Source organism: Macrotis lagotis, chromosome 1 (assembly GCF_037893015.1).
Source record: "Macrotis lagotis isolate mMagLag1 chromosome 1, bilby.v1.9.chrom.fasta, whole genome shotgun sequence".
Taxonomy (NCBI): Eukaryota; Metazoa; Chordata; class Mammalia; order Peramelemorphia; family Peramelidae; genus Macrotis; species Macrotis lagotis.
This window is the reverse complement of record NC_133658.1, coordinates 398,752,973-398,768,022: the sequence shown is the minus strand read 5'-3', so window position 1 is coordinate 398,768,022 and position 15,050 is coordinate 398,752,973. Positions and strand designations below refer to the sequence as shown.

General features: G+C 37.3%; 1 protein-coding gene across 1 annotated transcript in view; it reads right to left on the bottom strand.

Moving 5' to 3' along the window:
- GLRA1 (glycine receptor alpha 1) overlaps positions 1-15,050 on the bottom strand; it is an 80,452-nt gene that overhangs the window by 17,265 nt on the left and 48,137 nt on the right. Inside the window, exon 4 of the mRNA XM_074207574.1 lies at positions 1,580-1,803. Coding sequence (XP_074063675.1) covers positions 1,580-1,803 — 224 coding nt within the window. The remainder of the gene's footprint in view (positions 1-1,579; positions 1,804-15,050) is intronic.

The following is a 15,050-nucleotide window of genomic DNA, read 5'->3' as shown; positions in this document are numbered from 1 at the left end:
AGTCCTGAATGGAGAACAATGGGTCTGGACAGGATAAGGGTGGGGAAAATCTTCCTGGCTGATTGCATTTAGTGTTAGCCATGCTGGAGGGTTCTATGTGAGTTTACCAAATCTGGGAAAAATTGTGAGGTCAATTCATCTTCTTTCTGAAGCTTTTCCTTGTTTTCCTCAGATCTCCTTAAAGAGTCATGGGATTTGAGTTGCAATCCCAATTCTTCTTTGTGCTATTTATGTGTTTCTGCATGTTATCATTGCCTCCTCATGCCTCAGTTTTCTCATCTGTAAAATAATAGCAGCTAGCATTTAAATGAGCAGCCAGGCTGTGCAGTGATTAGAATGCTGGGCCTGAAGTCAGGAAGACTCATCTTTCTGAGGTCAAATCTGGCCTCAGATATTTCCTATCTGTCTGACCTTGGGCAAGTCACTTAACCTTGTTTACCTTAATTTCCTCATCTTTACAGGCCTGAAAAATGACCTAGAGAAGGCAAATACAAACTATTCTAATATCTTTTGCCAAGAAAACTCCAAATAGGGTCATGAAAAGTTGGACAAGACTGAACAACAAGAAAAAACATTTAAATAGTGCTTTAAAATTGTAAAATTCTTTACATTGCTTATCCCTTTTGATCTTCACAATAACCTTATTATCGTCATCATCATCATTCCTATCTTACAGAAGAGGAAGCTGAGAGACAAATATCTTATTCAGTATTATAGTGTCTGAGGCAGAATTGAACTCAGATCTTCTTATGTTCAATTAGATTCAATATGTTATCCATTGTAGCATCTAGTTGCTTTGGCTGGTGGTTTAGAACAGATGGTTTCTAACATGCTTTCCAGTTCTCAAATCTATGGGACATAAGTGGTAGTTGCTAGCATTGGAATTCAAACCCCAGTCTTTGGACCCCAAATACCAATTCTCCTCTATTCCACACCAAGTCATACAATTAGTAAATGACAGAATCAGGTTTCAAATCCACTTCTATTTATTTCAAATCCAGTGTTCTTTGCAGCCTGAACTTTTATTTTGATTTCTCTAACCCACACACAGTGGAATTGTACATTTTATGACTCTTCATTGGCCATAGGGAAAAATGGAAATTCCTGAACTTTGTATTCAATGTCCTTTATAATCTGTTCCCAAAAGTTTTTTCTTTAGAAGAATGACTTAGAGGAGTAATTATAAGATGGAAAATTGCAAATTGGTTTACAAATATTATTTCTATCTTTACGACATTCCTGAGAAGCAGGTGCTGTTATTATCCTCATTTACAAATGAGATTGACAAAGATGGAATGACTTGTCTGAGGGACGATTTGAATGCAGATCTTCCTGACTCTAGGTTGTCAGCATCACTGTAGCACTACTATTCATGTGAATATGGGTAAATCCTTTCTGTGAAAAGAACTCATCATTTTCCCTCTGATCCTGACCCTCTTTCCATCTTCCCTGATGATCCCATAATTCTACCTTTGCTCACTTATCTACCTTATTGATTTAACTCCTGTAAGTGATGGAAAATCAGCTGATCCTTCTAAGGAACCTGGTTGGGGTAGGGAAGGTATCCCCAACACTTCACCTGATACTGTAGAGAACATTGCCATTCCTGGAGATACGCAGGAGTTTGTTGTCAGTGGTGATCTCATGGAAATGGGCTCCCTTCTCATTGGCAAAGAACAAGTCTGGCTTCCAGATGGAGTCCAACATGGATGGGTCTAGGTCCAGGGAATCATCAGGATATTCATTATAAGCCAATCGAGGGTCATTCCACTGCTGACGCAAGAAGATGTTGACTCTATAATCCTACAAAAGAGAAGAAAGTGAGAACTTAATGAATTGTCACCCCCCACAAAGATGTCTGGCACCTCAGATCAGTGCCTTAAGACAGGGTTATTTTTGTTCTATTTCTTTTGCTTCACATAATTTCCCCTACTTTTTAGAATCATAGAGTTGAATATCTGAACTAGAATAGACCTTAGAATATAGAATGTTAGCATTAGAAGGCACTTTGGAAGACAGAACATAGAATGCCATTGTTGAAAGTACCACATTAAGAGATGAATGAGACTTTAGGAATAATCTAGTTTTTAGATAGGAAGAATTAGAGACCTGGAGAAATTATCTGATTTGCTAAAAGCTGCCCAGAGAATTAGTGTTAGACTTGGGATTTCAACCTAGATTTCCTGCTTCCCTGTTCTCTTTCCAGTACTCTTTCCAGTATTTTCTACTGTTTTAGTTATCTGGAAAATCCACAGAGAAATATGGAATTAAGCCTTTAATAATTTCCCTTTCCCTGTTGGTAGGTATATAATTTTGAGGCAAAACAGAACCAAACCTCCAAACCCCTCCCTTAGCCTACTGCTTCATTGGGTAAGTCTGCAAAAATGTCAATAGCTTCATAAAATGTGACCAGGTATTTCATAGGATTGTTCTATTATTTAATTGAAGCCTCTCCCACCAGCCCTATAGAAAATGACATTTAGTCTCATAATCTCATGTCTTATAAGTCCCTCGGTGGGGGGAAAGCTGCAGAACAGGACTGCCTATTATTTTCCCAAGCTTTCTTCTAATGGAAGCAGACGGCTTCTAGTCTTGCCCTATTGAACCAGCAGATTAGAAATATTGTCTTTTTTTATTCTGTGCATTTTACATGCTGCAGGACTAGGGACTGAGGGTATTAGAAGGAAGGTAATATGGACATTTGGTCTGTAAAAGCCTTTGACTCCCTAAGCACAATTGCATTCCTGATGATTCCACAGTCACCAGCCAAATTCATTCCTTTGTTTCTGACAGAATGAGGTGTGCAGATATCAGTGATGTGTCCTCCTCCCTTCCCCTCCAGGACTGTCCTCTCTCCTCACTGATGATCAAAATCCTACCCATTTTTCAAGATCCATCTCAAGTCTTCTTTCCTCTTTAATGTTTTGCCTGATCTCTCCATCCAGAAACTTCTTTCTCAGAATGCTAAGGCCCTGGGCGGTTTGTGTGCACTTAATCTCTCAATGATAACTTAGTTTCTTCATATATAAAATTGAGATAATATACCTATCTCCTAGGATATGTGAGGATCAAATGAGATGATATATTTAAACATATATATATTATACATAATATATATGGATCTATAAATTTAAAGAGTTATATAAATACTAGTACTTATTCTCTAGATATTTCCTGTGTCTTAATATTGTCTTGTCAATTAGATAGTAAGCAATTTTAGGGTGATGCAGGTAGATGATGAAATGAATAGAGCACTGGCCCTGGAGTAAGAAGAACCTGAGTTCAAATCCAGCCTTAGACATTTGATACTTACTAACTTTGTGACCTTGGACAAGTCACTTAACCCTGATTGACCTGCCTACATCCTGGACCATCTCCAGTTATCCTGATTCATATCTGACCACTGGACCTAGATGACTTTAGAGGAAAAAATGAGTCTGGTGACTTAATACAGCCCCCCCCCCCCCATTTAAGTCCCATTCATTTGCTTGTCATGGCATCACCTCCCTGACGTCATGGTTTTCTTCCAGAACAAAGGATAGAACAATAACAATAGCAACATCATTTACTTCTCTTTCCCCCATGGTTCCCCACACAGGATGAAGCACATAGAAGATGCTTGAGAAATACTTGTTAATTTATGATTTAGCATGAATTACTTTTATTTTTTATCTGTCATTACCTTTCTCTGATTTTTTTCTATTACTTGTCTTGTTAAGTTGAATAGCATTTACCAGAGCATAGTGAATGAAGAGCCATCCTCAGAACTTGGAAGAACCAGATACACACCCCACCTTTGACCCAAACTGATTTTGTGACCTGGGGTAAGTCATCGTCTCTCAGTATCCTTTCCCTAAGGCTACTCATGTAGAAAAAGTATCAGCTTGCATTGGGGGTGGGGTTTTCTCTACAGACTGAAATCACAGATTGAGTCCCTATCCATAGTATTCCATTTTATTTTTTCTTTTCAAACACTCCTTCAATACTTTAGTTTGGATCCTTGCCACACCAAACTGAGGTCTCAGGTAAGACCTGAATGGAATAATAATAATAATAATATTATATTTCATTTATATAGTGTTTTGAAATTTATGGAGCACCTTGTTTCCTTTGCTTAATTGGGTCTTCATAACAATATTATGATGTGAGCAGTATAAATCTTATGATCTTCATCCTCCAATTGATGAAATTGAGGTTCAGAATGTTGACTTGGTGAAGTTTACATAATAGATAACAGAGTTGGAGCAAGAACTCTGACCACTATACCATACAGGAGTAGTTATATTTTTACATTCACTTTATTTTGTTCCACAAATTCAGTCAGTAATCAAGTTCTGCCAATTCTTCCTCTGTGATATCTTGCATTTGCCAGCTCCCTGACCTTTCCATTCCCATACTACCATTCTAGTTCAGACCATTATTTCTTTCCTGGATAACTATAAGCAGCTTTCTAATTGGCCTCCTTTCCTTCAGTCTCTCCCTTTTCCAACCCATCTTTCATATTTCTAACAAATTAGTCTTCTTAGTGCACAGTTTTGAATATTTTATTCTCTTGTCCCCATTTTTTAATAGGATAAAATCCAACTTCTCTAACCTACCATTTGAGGTCATCTACATTGTGGTTCCAACCTATTCAGACAAATTCTATAACATACCAAATGCCAATGGATATTTTTATATGATTATTCAGATAGGGATGTGGGTGATCCCTAAAAGGATATATGAGTTCACTGAGAACAGGACAATTTTATTTACTTATTTAAAAGGGTGACTGTAATAGTAGATCAGGATAATGCTGCAGATATTAGTATATCTGGATTTTAACATAGCATTTGATAAAATCTTTCATGAAATCTTTGAGGATAAAATGAAGAGATATGGGCAAGATGGTAGTCCCATTAGGGACATTTAGATTAGCTAAATGATGGTATCCAAAGCATTATGATTAATGTATTATTGTTAACCAAGAGGGAGGTTTCTAGTAGAGTGCTGCAGGGATATATATTTAGCTCTGTTTCAATTTTATAAATGACTTGGATTAGGGCATGGATGTCATTCTTTTTAAATCTGCAAATAACATGAAATGAAGGCTAGCGAACATAATGGATGGCAATATCAGAATGCATAAAGATCCTGACAGGCTAAAATGATAGCTGAACCCAATATGATGATAGTTTACAGGGATAAATGTAAAATACTATATTTAGATTAAAAAATAAGCTGCACAACTATAAGGTGGCAGAGGAAAGACTAGGCAGTAGTTTGAAAAATAAGTGTTTTCTTTACATGTAAGTTAACAGCGTGATTTCTTTTTCTTAAGAGATTCAGGAAAAGACTCATGTTTTGCAGCTCTGAAATCTTCATGAGGAAACATATTTTGATGGTAGACTTGATGAAAACATGAGATAGGAAGAGGCAGGCTTTTAGAATGATTTTTTTTAGAGCAGACTACATCTACAGTTGCCTGAAAAGTATAAAATCTTGCTTGTCCTTGACCACGTAAATTTATTAAAATTATTGACTTTGTAGGTCAAAATACATCCTGAAAGGTTTATCTCCAATCAAATATCTTTTATGAACACATCATCATATAAAATTCCTTGATAGATGTAAATCTACAAAAGTTCTCTACTGATAGCGAGATAACTCAAGATGTTTCTATTTGTGGGCAATATTGTCTTTCTTGCATTAAGATCCAAAGGACTTCTTTACTAAGATTCATGATTTAAAAAGATCTGTTTTAATGTATCACTTAGGAAAAATAAAATGGGTGAATACCTATTCATCAGACTATGGCATACAATTGAATGGGCAGCTTACTGATAGAGTTCATCAGGAAATGATGCTCAGTCATTAACCCCTTCCCTCCAACAAACTATCATTTTCATGTCAATTATTTTTATTGATCATGGAAAATGGCAAACTCTGAAGAGTCAAACTTTTAGGTGGCTCAAAGTATAACAGAAATCCGGGGGAATCAAGGATGGCTTGATTGTAAGAAATTGTATAAAAGATATCAAGGAGATGTAAGATAAGAAAAAAAGTGGGCCAGTTATGTAATAAAAGCAATGGACAACAGAAGCAGAGAACCAGTACTGCATTGGTAGCTATAGAATGTCAAGAGCCTAGAGAAGCTTTTGTATGGAAGACTGATAGGAAGGTGAGGACAAGAATTGCCCAAGATGAGGAAGAATAGATGGGTTAAGATCTGTACTATTGAGGAAAGTCCCCACATAGATGAGATCAAATATCCACTGAGGCTGTGAAATATTAAAGTATATTCTAGTGACCCTTTTAGCTCCCACAGTTTGTGATTGTATAAATGGCTGCCACAACTTGCCTCTCCCTTGTCAGGAAAGATCAGTGTAATCCATGTAATTGATAGGGAACTAAATGTTGTTTTGCTTATTCAGCTATCTGCTATTGTCTGTTTTCCAACATATCAGATCATATTTGGGCTGTGTGCTCAGGCTCAAGGAGCGTTGTGTCTGGTGGATGTGGGTATTTTCCCATATTCCTCCCTTTTCCTCTTCCCTCTCCTCCCTCTCATTCCTTGCCTGCCTTGTCACAGGAGGCTGACCATTCTCTGCTGCACTAGCACTCCGAGGCTTCCTACAGAGTGCCAGCTGCCAAAGCCTTCAGCTCGAAAGGAGACTGATGGATCAGAAGTGGTGAGGTTGTACTCCAGCATCTGATGACTTGAATTGGGGGGGGGGGGGGATGACTCAGGTTTTGGTGCCCAAGAACATAGAAATGAGACTGAACCAGTTTTTGTTGCTCAAGAGGTAAACATAAGAGCAGAAGGTTTTTCTCTGATGAGAAGCCGACCAGGTGAGCCCCTTTCTTCTCAAATTCTTATTATATTTAACATCAGTATAGAATATTATACAGCATTACGAGGGGCATCAGAGCCCATCTTTTCCAAAGCTCCCTTAATTTCACTGAGGGAAAAAACTGAAGCAGATGGGAGCCCACAGATGGGAAATGGTTCACCCAAGGTCACATAATAACTTAGAATCACAACTGGAATATGAACCCAGGTCATGAATTCCTAACCCAATAACTACTATTTTTAAAGAATTTTCTGGTTTACAAAGCACTTTATTTAAAAGAACTCTGTATGGGAGGTCAAGTATTATTATGCTTAATTACCAATGAGGAAACTGTTGTTAGAGAGGATGAGTAACTTGCTTGAGGCTACACATCCAGTAAGTGGTAGAGAATGAATTTGAATTTAGGTCTCCAGACTTCCATTTCAAAGGTCATTCTACTATACTACCCTGTTTTGCCTTCCATGAAACATGATTTATAAAGTTTTGGTCCTTTTCTTCCATCCCCCCACCCCTAAATCTCTCATTTCTTTCATTCAGAGTATCTAGATTCTAAGCTTCATCTTCTCCTTCCTAAGGATCCCTGAAATCACATTATGTGGTCAGCCACATTCTTCATATTTGAGACTAGTATTGATACTAACCCTAAGTCAAGGATTGTTAAACTAGGACTTTTGTGAGCTCAGGGAATCTCAGATCAAATTATAAAATGTCAGTACTGAACATAGGACATGAATCTTAGAACTGGAAAGAATTAGTCAGAACAAGGTTGGAGGGGCAACTAGGTGGCCCAATGGATAGAGCACCAGCCCTGGAGTCAGGAGGACCTGAGTTCAAAATGTGGCCTCAGACACTTAATAATAATTACCTAGCTGTGTGGCCTTGGGCAAGCCACTTGACTCCATTGCCTTGCAAAAAACCTAAAAAAATAAAAATTAAAAAAGAAAAGAACAAGGTTGGAGATCTGTTTGGAATAGATCTTAGAACACAGAACATTGAAGATAATTTTATAATATGCAACATAGGCTATCAGACCTAGAAGTTACCTTAGAATATAGAAGCTCAGACCTAGAAGAGACCTCTTAGAACCTAAAATGTGAAAGAGGTGGAAAGGTCTATAGAATATAGATTTTTCAAGTTGAAGGGATGTCTAAGATAATCAGCTATAGCTTTTTTTCACCTTCACCACCATTTTGTAGAGGAGGAGATTAGGTTCAGAGATGTTGAATGACTTGCTTAAGGTCACACAGCTGGTTAGGTAATAGAAAATAACCAGAACCTAATTTTGAATTAGGTTGAAGGTAGGTTGTCTTCGCAAAAACACTGAGCCATTTTTATTGATAATGGCTCCATGCATCTTCTTGTTTCTTTGAAGGGAGTTAGACTAGATTACTTCTACAATCTATAGATTCTGGTGTCACCCAGGATGTCCCCAGGAATGGCTGGGATTCATATATGAGGTCTTGGGACAATAGAATTGGGGTTACAGGAATGAGAAGAGCACATACTGGGAGGGATTCTTAATCTTTATTAGTCCGGTGAAACCTTTGCATTCCCTTTTCAGAATAACATTTTTAAATGTATAAAATTAAATACATAAATAACCAATGATATTGAAAAACAGGTATCAAATATATTTAAAACATTTATGAATGCCTTTAAGTTGGATCCCAATTAAGAACTCCTGTGCCAGGACCTAGAGCTGAGGTAGAGAAGAAAAAATAAGTAAGGGTTGAGAATCAATTAATCAATCAGTCTTCAAAAAAACAGATAGTTCTTAAGCTTGAGAAGGAATTTAAAGGAAAATAACTCTTGCTAGAAGGTAGGAGGATGACCCACATATTTGGAAGGGTTCTTTTTTTTTTTTAGTTTTTTTTTGTTTTTTGTCAGGCAAATGGGGTTAAGTGGCTTGCCTAAGGCCACACAGCTAGGTAATTATGAAGCATCTGAGGCTGGATTTGAACTCAGGTACTCCTGACTCCAGGGCCGGTGCTCTATCTACTGCGCCACCTAGCCACTCCGGAACTTATTAATTCTTTAGGCAGCTTACATTTTTTGTTTGAAATTTACATGATAATGATTATATCCTTTAAAAGAACAGAAAGTTGTACATAATAAATTTACATTTCATGGGCAAATTTATACTACGATATGGAAATATTTGTTTTATTCCATAAATTAAAAATTAAATAAATGAAAATTTTAAAAGAAGTTGAAAGTGGGAAGTATAAGAGAGTGGTCTCAATATATATTTTTTCCATTTACTCAAGGATTTCTTTTATTACTCCTTCATTTCCTCTTCTCCAATATTTCATGCCTTTTGATGAATTGACTTTAACCCACATGTACCTACAGTTCCTTTGAGTCATTGCTCCCACAATTGTAATCCCCCCAAAAGTAAAGGTCCAGGTTCTGGGTTTGGCTATAGCTCATAGAAATGCTAAGAACTGAAATATCTGGTGACTGTGATAAATACAGAAATAGGAAGCCTATTCTACTTTAAGGAAGTTTTAAATGTTAAAAGTCATTATACCAAACAGAAATCTTTCCTGTAACTTACCATTCGTTGTTCTTTTTTTAAATCCATTTTGCAAGGCAATGGAATTAAGTGACTTGCCCAAGGTCACACAGCTAAGTAGTAAGAATCTGAGGTCAAATTTGAACTCAGGTCCTCCAGACTCCAGGACTGGTGCTCTATCTACTGCACCACCATCTTTGCTTTTGATTCTTCCAGTTAGGGAACAATCAAGGTCCGACTGTGTCAATTAAGTCAACAAATATTTATTAAGCACCAGACCAGGTACTGTGCTAAATGCTGGACAAAGAAAGTCAAAATAACAAATAAGTCACTTAACAGTTCCTACTCTCAAGAAACATAGTCTAATGGAGAAGAAAACAGAAACAACTATGTTCAAAGAATATATGTACACATAGGCAAAACTGGAGAAAATTTCAAGAGGAAGGCAATAAGGTCAAGGAAAAGCTTCTTGCAGAAGGTGGGATTTGAAAGAAGCTAAGGAAGCCAAGTGGCAGAGATTTTGAAGAACAAATCTAGACCTTCTGCCAGGAGATCTTCAGATATTTTAATGAAATCATCAATCCTGTTCCCAACTTGTGTCTTCATAGATTCAGAGGTATAGGGTAACTTTAAGATCATTGAGTTCAACTCTCTCATTTTATAGATGAGAAAGCTGAAGCACAACAGATTAAATGATTTTACCACAGTCCCATGGTTAATAAGTGGGGCAAAATTTGTAATTATGTCTTTTTGAGCTCCGGGTCTAGTGTTGTCTCCACTTCCTCATGCTCTCTACAAAGGAAAGGGGTAGCCACTGTTTATAAGAGGCTAGTGGAAGCATGGAGATTGAGAAGGGATGATGCCTCTTCCAAATGTAGACATTTTAGCAAATGCTTCTAAGAATTCTTTCTCATGCAGGTCTGTGAATTTGAGCCCTAGAGGGAGATGTGATCACACTAGTAAAGGCCTATCCAATGTAACCTAACCACTCCTCTCCTCATCTATTCCTCATAAGCCTGCTGGCTATCAGTAGTCAGAGTCCTTTGACTTTCCTGTGCTCATTGCTATATACCTAGATGGTCTTTCTTGCTGAAGTCCTCCTTTGTGACTCTGCCTTTGAGAGTCACTGGGGATTGAGCTGTCCAAGAATGGATGCCAGGAACTGATTCTATAGGGTGACAGGGAACTGTCATAGGCAACACTGATTTGGTTTGGAAGTAACATAACTCTCATTGTCAAACTTGTGCCAGGAGGTTTCCTTGTTTCCCCCTCCCACCTGGTTCCTTTTTTTGATGGAAGGTATCTGGAAAAGATGCAGCCATACTGCCAGCTAAAGTAACAATTTCTACACAAAGTCTTTCCTGATCCCTCTTAATCCTAGAGCCTTCCTTTTGTTTATTATTTCCAGTTTATCCTGATGACATTAATTAATTATTTGGACCCTCCATCACACAGCATTTAAGCATCAATAACTTACAAACACTAATTGTGTGTCTCTGGGCAAGTCATTTAACCTCTCTAAACTTCATTTGTAAAATGGAGATAATAGTATCTACTTCATAGTATTGTTAAAAAAGATTAAATGAGATAATACATGTAAAAAGCTTTGCAAATCTTAAAGTGTGATAGTAATAATGATGATAATGATATTATTAATCATTTACTAGCATTAAGGATACAAAGACAAAAATTTAAAAGCCCTTGACCTTAAGAAACTCACATTCTGTTGAGAGACAATTATGTACACATAGAAGAATATACAAAATAAATATAAGGATGATTTCTTTGGGATGGGCAATGGTACAAGTAGGATCAGGAAAGGTATCATGCACGAGGTAATGTTTGATTGCAATTCAACAGACATTAGGGATTTCAGAGGCAGAGATGAGGAGGAAGGGCATTTCAGGAAGCTTAGACAACCTGTACAAAGGTATAGAGATAGGAAATAGTTGTGTGACTCTAGGCAAGTCATTTAATCTCTCTAAAGCAGGACATTCTGACTAAATTGTAGAGTATACAAAGAGTATTAAAGTATAAAAAGTCTAGAAAGATGGAGATTCTCCCTCTATGCTACTTCATAAATTGATCTCATCAGTCCTCATGGATTCAATTATCATTTGTTCTGATGATTCTCAATCAACCTTAATTTCTTTGCTGACTTCTAGTCTCTTATCACCAACTGACTGTTGGACATAATCCTAGTGCCTTCTTTCTGTTAATTTTTTGCAGTTTATTTTGTATTTGTATTTTGTTACATGTTGTTGTTATTGAATTGTTTCAATCATACCCTTCTCTTCATGACTTTTTTTCAGGGTTTTCTTGGCAAAGACACAGTAGTGCTTTGACTTTTCCTTTTCCAGCTCATTTTACAGATGAGGAAACAAACAAACAGGGTTATATGACTTGCCCAGGGTAACAGTCAGTAAGTATCTGAGACCAGATTAGAACTCATGAAGATGAGTCCTTCTGGTTTCAAGCCCACTGTCCCATTTAGCTGCCCTGTTGTTTGCAGTTTGTCTCCCACATTTGACTGTGAACACCTTGAGATCAGGGATTATTATTTTTTGCTTTCTTTGTATATTCAGGCTTAATCCAGTGCCAGGCATATTGTAGGCACTTAATAAATGTATATCAAGTAATGCAGGTTCTGAAAGACTTTAATTGTCAAATATAGGAGTTGAATTTGATTTTAGAAATATTAAGGAGTCACTGGAATTTGTTGAATAGAGGAATGATGTGGTTAAGCTATGTTTTAGGGAAATCAAGTTGGTAGCTGTATGGAGGATTAATTGAAAAGGAGAAAGGCTTGAGGCAAAAGGACAAATTAGGAGATTACTGATTACTATAGGTGAAAGGTGATGAGAACCTGAAGGAGGGTGGTTGGCACATGAGAGAAGAAGGGACATGTGAGAGAGAGGTTGTCTAGGAAAATCTACAAAACTTGAAAACTGAACAAATATGTGAGATGAGGAAAGAGAAATCTAAGTTGATTCCAAAGTTAGTATCCTGGGTGACTGGAAGAATGATGGTATCTTTTTTTTTTTCTTTTTTTAGGTTTTTGCAAGGCAAACGGGGTTAAGTGGCTTGCCCAAGGCCACACAGCTAGGTAACTATTAAGTGTCTGAGACCAGATTTGAACCCAAGGTACTCCTTGCTCCAGGGCCAGTGCTTTTATCCACTAGGACACCTAGCCACCCCATGAATGATGGTATCTTAAACAAATATAGGGAAGTTCACAAGAAGGGTTGGTTTTGGGGAAAAGAACTCAGTTTTGGAAGTGTTGAGGTTGAAATGCCCTTGCAACATAAGACTTGAAATTTCCAATTGGTAGTTGATAATACTAGGCTATAGTTCAGGAAAGAGTGTAGGACTGGAAATCTAGACAGAGGAGTTACTTGTATGGTAGGGATAACTGAAATATGAGTTTACCAAGAAAAAAGGGATAGAGAAATAAAGGAAGAATTTCCAAGACAGAGCTTTGTGGTTGGAGGTGGGATGTGTATGATTGATTGTCCAGCAAAAGAAACTGAGAAGGTATAATTAGATAGGTGGGAACAGAATCAAGTAAAAATATGTTATCAAAACCCAGAAAGGACAGCGTATCCAGGAAGAAAGTGGTGCAGTGGATAAAGAATTGGCCTGGGAGTCAGGAAGATTGGAGTTTGAACCTGGCCTCAGACACACTGGCCTCAGTCACGGTGTGACCTTAGGCAAATCACTTAACCCTGATTGCCTCATATCCAGGGTCGTCTCCAGGCATTCTGATCCATATCTGGCCACTGAATCCAGATGGCTCTGGAGGAGAATGTGAGACTGGTGACTTAGCACAAGACCCCTTCACTCAGATCCAATACATGTGCTTGTCATGGCATCCCTTCCCTGATGTCATGGTCTTCTTTGAAAATGGTCAGCAGCATCAAATATTCAAGAAAGAGCAAGATGGATAAGAATTAGGAAAAGGTCCTTGGAATTGGTCTTAAGAGATCACTGGTAACTTTGGAAAAAGTAACTTCATTTGATTGATATAATTTAGCAGAAACTATATTACAGAGGGTTGAGAAGAAAAAGAGAAGAGAGGAAATCAAAACAATGGCTATAGACAGATTTTCCCCTAATAATTTTACTGTGAAAGGGAGGAAAATAATGAGATAATGGCTTGATAATGGTTTGAAAGGATGATAGGATGAAGTGGGGGGGGGCAAGGACATATATGCAGTCCGTAAGGAAAAAAAGTCAGTAGATAGAGGGAGATTGAAGAGTAGAGAGAGGTAGATGGTTGTGGGAATAATCTTCCTGAGGAGATTGGAGAGAATGGATCAGAATGAGAATATGGACTACCTCTTCATCAGAAAATGGAATAGAATGAAGGAATAGTTTATGGAAGGTAAAGAAAGGGAGGAACTGGAGGGCTAAAATATAGAGAAAATATCAATGTGTGTGTCTTGAAATCTGGTTTAAGGGGGAGAGGTTTCAATGAAGAGGACATCTGTGAGGCAGGTATTGAAACACTTGAGAAAGAGGGAGAATGATCCAAGGGTCATTATATATAGGGGTCTATAGGGGATGAGATCTTTGGATAAAGTGAAACTTAAAGGAAAACAAGTTGCCAAATGATGGCATCAGAGGGTGGTTCTAGGAATTGGAATGGGGAGAAAAGAGCATTAAAACTATGTAAGATCATGGCTTTGGAGGGCATAAGAGAAAAATTCATCAATACTAGAAAAAGATGACCAGGGATGCAGTATCTTTGGTGGGGGTAGTGAATTCAAGTCCTTGTGATTACTAGAAAATTGAAAGAGCATGAAAGAAAGAGATCTGAAAAAAGAAAAATGTATAGAGGTTAGAAAAAGGATTTAAAGGAGCAAAATGGAAGGTGTATGAAAGGGGACTGGATTAAAACATGAGAGGTTAGAATGATGATGTTTGGGGATGAAAGGACAGAAATTAGTAGTGTTAAGGGAGGGGAAGGGTTTTCCAATAGTCAGTCAGGGATTCTGTGTCACTAGGAATGGAAAAATAAGATGGGAGTTTGCTATTTATTTGGCTCACTGATGTCAAAACTTAAATTACACTTTCCTCACATTAATTGTGAGTCAGATAGTACAAGTATTATTGTCACTATTTTACAGATGAGAAAACTAAGACTCCCAGAGTTTTAATAACTTATTCAAGGTCATAAAACTTAAAAATAGTTAAACCAGGACTTGAACCTTGGGTTTACTGATTCCAAGTCCAGATCCCCTTTCATTCATTCAATGAAAAACCTTTGAGTATATGCTCTATACAAAAACTGTATTTGCCTTTTTGTTGTTGCTTGTTGTTATTTGGTTATTTCAATTATGTTTTACTCTTCCTAACTCCATTTGGGATTTTATTAGTAAAGATGCTGGAATGGTTTATTGTTTCCTTTTCTAGCTCCTCTGCCATGAGGAAACTGAGATAAATAGGGTAAAATGACTAGCCCAGGGTCACATATCTCCTAAGTGTCTGAGATTGGGTTTGAACCATAAAGATGAATCTTCCTGACTCCAAACCTAGTACTCTATCCATTGTCCCTCCTAGCCATCCCTCATGGTACTTATATAATAATTAATAGTAATAACAACAATAATAATAAGAATTAATAATAACTTACATGTATGACTTGATTTATGCTTTTCAAGATCCTCTCACTTATTATCTTATTTTATTTTCATATTACC